Source organism: Ruditapes philippinarum, unplaced genomic scaffold, assembly GCF_026571515.1.
Source record: "Ruditapes philippinarum isolate M1 unplaced genomic scaffold, ASM2657151v2 ctg623_1_1_1_1, whole genome shotgun sequence".
Lineage (NCBI taxonomy): Eukaryota > Metazoa > Mollusca > Bivalvia > Venerida > Veneridae > Ruditapes > Ruditapes philippinarum.
Genome location: NW_026856414.1, coordinates 460,674 through 466,429, shown reverse-complemented (window position 1 = coordinate 466,429; position 5,756 = coordinate 460,674). Strand labels below are relative to the sequence as shown.

The following is a 5,756-nucleotide window of genomic DNA, read 5'->3' as shown; positions in this document are numbered from 1 at the left end:
TCATAAGATTGATATCATCCAGAACCAAAAGAGCATTGATCTACATCAGCTTATCTTTTTGATTTAGAGACTGTTTTTTTAGAGAGTATTTCTCTTACCTTGTACCTAGGGTAATGTAAACAAACCTATCTCGTACCCTGCAAAAAGCCAGCAGACGCATGGTCGACAATCAAGGGGAATTAGAGCCAATGTTGTAAGTTTTTATCTACTACCATCGATTGATATATTAAATATATTATTATGCCTACTTGAATAAAAAGGTTGTACTAAAATGATATAAACAAGACTGCATAGACCACATAAGTGACACAACTTGAAATAACTCTTAGTACCTGAAATGAAAATAATTGAAGGCCTACCACTACTTTGGTACACCTGCTTTGTACTTGCTGTTGTATTAAGATATCTTCCACAGAATCCTCATGTATCTGATAGCATTCAAGCTCTGCTCAACATCAAAGCTGACTCCAAGACATGCAGTGACATTACAAACTACCACTCAACACACCTTCTACTGAGTACCTGCAAACAGAAACCTACCAGTACCAGCAATAAACCCTGCAACAAGAAGACCTTCCTGGTATATATAACTCTTTTACTTCTTGCTAATTCAAATGATGTCCAACTAAACCCTGGACCCCCACTAAACGACAGTACTGTCTACCCATGCGGCACCTGTGACCAACCAGTAACATGGGATCACCGGGCAGTTGTCTGCGACACCTGCGACCAATGGTACCACTTAAATTGCCAAGATGTTCATTCTAGAACCTATAGTATTTTAAATGAAGATAGTGCTATACGCTGGGATTGCCTAATCTGCAACAACCCAAACTACAGTACTCTGTGTTTTGACCTTCACTCGCTATCAACGTCAAATCCATTTGAATTACTATCGCTTTCAAGCACAAGTCTACAAAGCCCTAAGACACAGTTAAAACCTCTTCACTCATTAACTCCAGAAAGAAGTGCAAACCCAAAGAAGAAACCACCAAAAAAGCTACCACTTAGAATCCTGAATGTCAACTGCCAGTCCATTAAGAAAAAGCAAGACAGAATAGAGAGCACAAAACCAGATATCATCATTGCCACAGAAACATGGCTGGACCCCTCTATCACCGACAACCAAGTCTTCCCAGACAACTTCAAACTTTGGCGAAATGATCGCAAGACAGGCACAGGCGGAGGAGTACTTATCGCAGTCAAGGATTCAATGTTCAGCACAGACATCCCAGAACTCCAAACAGACTGTGAGATAGTCTGGGCCAAGGTCAACATTGTTGGAGCCAAATCATTGCTTATTTGCTCATTCTACCATCCTAAAACATCAGATGAACACAGCCTACTTCAATTCCAAGAATCTGTTAGCCGTGCAACATCAATTAAAGACTCTGTTCTACTCATTGCGGGAGACTTTAACCTCCCAGGCTGGGACTGGAAATCAAAAACACTGAAAACAGGCACAGCCCATGCACGCCTCCACTATCAGTTCTCAGACTGCCTAGATGACAATGGACTTATCCAAATTGTTGAAGATACAACAAGAAATAACAACACTCTTGACCTTGTAATAACAAACCTCCCTAGCAAAGTACAGCAAGTAACTACAATGCCCGGCATATCTGACCATGACACTGTCTTCGTTGAGCTTGACCTCAGCCCTGTCACCCATACCCAAACACCCCGGAAGATCCCACTGTACAAGAAGGCTAGATGGGATAGCATGAAGGAAGACATGGCAACACTCCACCAAACAATCAAGTCTATGGCGGAAAACAACACCGACATCAACACTATCTGGGACAAATTTACAACTACACTGAAAACAAGTATACAACAACATATCCCCCACAAAACTGCTAGGCCAAGAGAAACATCGCCATGGATTGACAAAAGCATCAAAAGACTTATTCGAAAACGTGACCGTCTTGATAAGAAAATGAAAAAATCTCAAGACAAACAACATCAAAGAAATTACAAGAACTGCAAACACTTAGTGCAGAAGAAACTCCGACAAGCCTACTGGACATATGTTGACAGTATTGTAACACCGCAGCCTTCAGATCCAAACATTCACAGCTGTCAGAAACGTTTCTGGACCTTCATAAAACACAAGAAGAAATGCGCAGGAGAGTAAAGAAGAAAGACAATCAAACAATTACTGGACTAAAAGAACATGGACAACTCCACTCTGATCCTAAGTCCAAAGCTAACATTCTAAATCGGCAATTCAAATCTGTATTCACAGACAACATCAAGAGCACTGCTGATGACTTCAAGAAGGGGGACTACGTCAATCCACAGTCAACACATCCTGTAGCCCCTGAAATATCAATAACCACAAACGGAATCACCAAACTCCTTCTCGCACTGAACCCACATAAAGCTGCAGGACCCGACACCATAAGTCCTCGCATCCTCAAGGAATTGGCAACTGACATCGCTTCAATACTCAACACCATCTCCACTCTGTCACTTGAAAATAGCACCATCCCTAATGACTGGAAGAAAGCCAATGTATCCCCGGTCTACAAGAAAGGCAGCAGATATAACCAGAAAACTATCGCCCTGTCTCCCTAACGTGCATCTGCTGCAAGCTCCTAGAACACATTGTCACCAGCCACATCATGAATCATGCCGAAAAACAGAAGATTCTCTATCCTCTCCAACACGGCTTCAGAAAAGGCAGATCCTGTGAAACACAGCTTCTTGAATTCACAGCAGGGTTGCCAGCGGACTTGAAAAGTCAGGGAAATTGGGTATTTTTTCAAGGTCAGGGAATTGTCAGGGAATTTTGAAATTTGGTCAGTGAAAAATGAAATTCCTGAAAAGTCAGTGAAAAGTCAGGGAAAAATTATTTCAAAGGTCGAGAAATATACGCACTGAAGGTCTATCTTGGCCATGGCAGTCTTTAGGCATTTAATATTTGACTTTATCACTCTTACAGTTAAGCATTAAATTCAAATAACAGTAAACTGTGATATTAAGAAGCATTATATGTTAACTTTGTGATTATAATACCCATTATTTACCTTAGAACATCACTCAGTCTAAAGACTGAAAGGCTTTGCAACCCTTGCTATTTCTGTGCATGATCACTAGAAGTGCTTTTACCTACTAGCAATATCTAGTCACTTCACTGTATTCCGTATTGGTCTAGCTATTTCTGTGCATGATCACTAGAAGGGCTTTTAATTACTAACAAAATCTAGTCAGTATACATGTATACCAAACTACCATATTGGCATATAACCTGCTTTGCTTTTTGCTTTGACACTAAGAAATTGTACAAGAGGATTTGTCTTGCAAACATGATGGAAACTGGTTAAATTATGCAATGCACTAACTTTTTTTCACACTAACTTACTTCACTCATTCAAAGTCTTTAATTTTACAGTGATTATTTCATGATATGCCAAAATGAGCCCTATGTTCTTGTTTTCACAATCAGTGGAGTTTATCATGATGCCTTATACAAGTAACTGTGTTAAATGTTTATTGTTCTTATAGTTTAGAGATGTTTAAATTTTAAGTTTTGTCATACAAGTATTTCTCTTATAGTCTTGGTGTTTTATGTGTTACTACTAGGAAGGAAAGAGTGACTTATGTGATTTCTAATACAGATGCTTTTATATTATGATTCTTCTGATTTTTATGTCATATGTTTCACTGACCAACAGTCACACTGTGTTTGAATAGAAATAGTTAAGAATAGTAGAACACAATGTTTGAATCATTACTTTGATGTAAATGATTTTTGTTTTGGAAAATGAATACAATTTTACATGCAAAAATATAATGGGAGGATTGGACGGGTGTAGGGGAGGTCAGGAGACGATTTTGGTCAGTGAAAAACATGAATTGGTCAGTGAAAAGTCAGGGAAAAGTCAGGGAATTTTATTTCACCAAAGTGCTGGCAACCCTGCACAGATGACATAACCCGGAACATGGAAAATTGCAAACAGACTGATGTTCTCATCATGGACTTCGCCAAGGCCTTCGACAAAGTATGTCACAGCCTTTTATCCCACAAACTGGAGCACTACGGCATCATAGGCAAGACCAACCTGTGGATTCAGGCTTTCTTAAGCAACCGATCCCAATCTGTAGTCTTGGAAGGGGTTACCTCAGATACAGTATCTGTAGAATCCGGCGTCCCACAGGGCTCAGTCCTTGGCCCGAGTCTGTTCCTTTTCTACATAAATGACATCCCAGAGAGTCTCAACGCAGTCGTCCGACTATTTGCAGATGATACGCTGGCCTATCTTGCCATCACAAACAAGTCTGACTGTTCCACCCTACAAGCTGACCTCGACAAACTAGCTGTCTGGGAAGAGAAATGGAAAATGTCATTCCATCCAGACAAATGCCAAGTCCTCACCATCTCCAAGAAAAGAAGCCCCATCTGCCATAACTACACTCTTCATGGTCATACTCTAGAGCACGTCACATCAGCTAAATACCTTGGATGCACCCTGAATAACAACCTAGACTGGGGCCAACATATACATAACATTTGTAACAAAGCCAACCGTACCACCAGCTTCCTGCGAAGAAACCTCAACATCGCCTCTACTTCCACCAAAGAAACGGCCTACAAAGCTCTAGTCCGCCCCACAGTGGAGTATGCGAGCACTGTCTTGGACCTCCACGAGAAGGGAGACATACACCGTCTAGACATAGTCCAACGACGTGCTGCACGGTATGTTAAAAACAAGTACCGCAACAGGTCCAGCGTCACAGACATGCTTGCAGACCTTGAATGGAAATCATTACAAGAACGTCGAAAGGAGGCTAGACTGATCATGCTCTACAAAGTCATCAACAACAAGGTCACTCTAGACAATTCAAAACTCATACCCTCCAATTCTACATCTACAAGAAATTCACACAACCTATCCTACAAGATACCCTACTGCCGTACACAATACCGTCAACAATCCTTCTTCCCACGTACCATCAAAGACTGGAACAGCCTACCTCCGGACGCTACGTCAGCCGGTACAGTTGAGTCATTCCGTACTCATCTGTCCCAACTCTATATCTAAACCACACTCTTGTCCGTTTTTAACCTGCACTGTATATATATTCCTCACTATTTTTACTCTTTCTTTCCGTCTTGCGCATTAACCTGGCAGTAAACTTCAGTTAGTTGAAGGTGGCCAGTATATTGGAAGAAGAAGAAGAAGAAAATCTATTCATTACTTTTAAGTTTTTAAATAAAACAGGAAGTTAACAACTTGTTTTTGTTATGTTTCCAGTACAGGAATTATTTCATGTATAGTGTTTTAGCTTGACTATTGGAAGAAAACTGGGGCTATTCCACTCACTCTGTTGTCAGCCAAATGTTGTGGAGTTTACCCATAAAACTTCACACATAACATGAGCATACTTTAAGGTCACTATCAAAAATTCAAAATTTTAGTACGAATTTATGAATTACATGTATAACATTTTATGAACGAAAAAAAATTCTAAAATTCCTCATTAAATTTTGCATGCAATTTCTGTTCACAACCGTAATGGATATTAACTTTTGCCTTGACATATTTTCTAGGTACTATCCTATACAATTAACACATTTGTTATCACTAAATAATTCCCCTTTACCATTTAAAAAAATCCTCCATTAAATACTAGTAACCCAAGCTCAAGTTTTGACTTTCATAGAGTTCAGTTGGACATGTTGATCAGCTGGTATCTTCTTCACACTGATCTTTTAACAAAGATCCTTAATTACAATACATCAGGAAGAA

At 39.9% G+C, this 5,756-nt stretch overlaps 1 protein-coding gene across 1 annotated transcript; it reads left to right on the top strand.

Moving 5' to 3' along the window:
- Nucleotides 1-337: 337 nt before the first annotated feature.
- On the top strand, nucleotides 338-2,580 carry LOC132746443 (uncharacterized). The gene is made up of 2 exons (XM_060735590.1): nucleotides 338-2,081; nucleotides 2,249-2,580. Exons 1-2 carry the CDS (start codon nucleotides 338-340, stop codon nucleotides 2,578-2,580), a joined length of 2,076 nt encoding a protein of 691 aa, XP_060591573.1.
- Nucleotides 2,581-5,756: the final 3,176 nt, after the last annotated feature.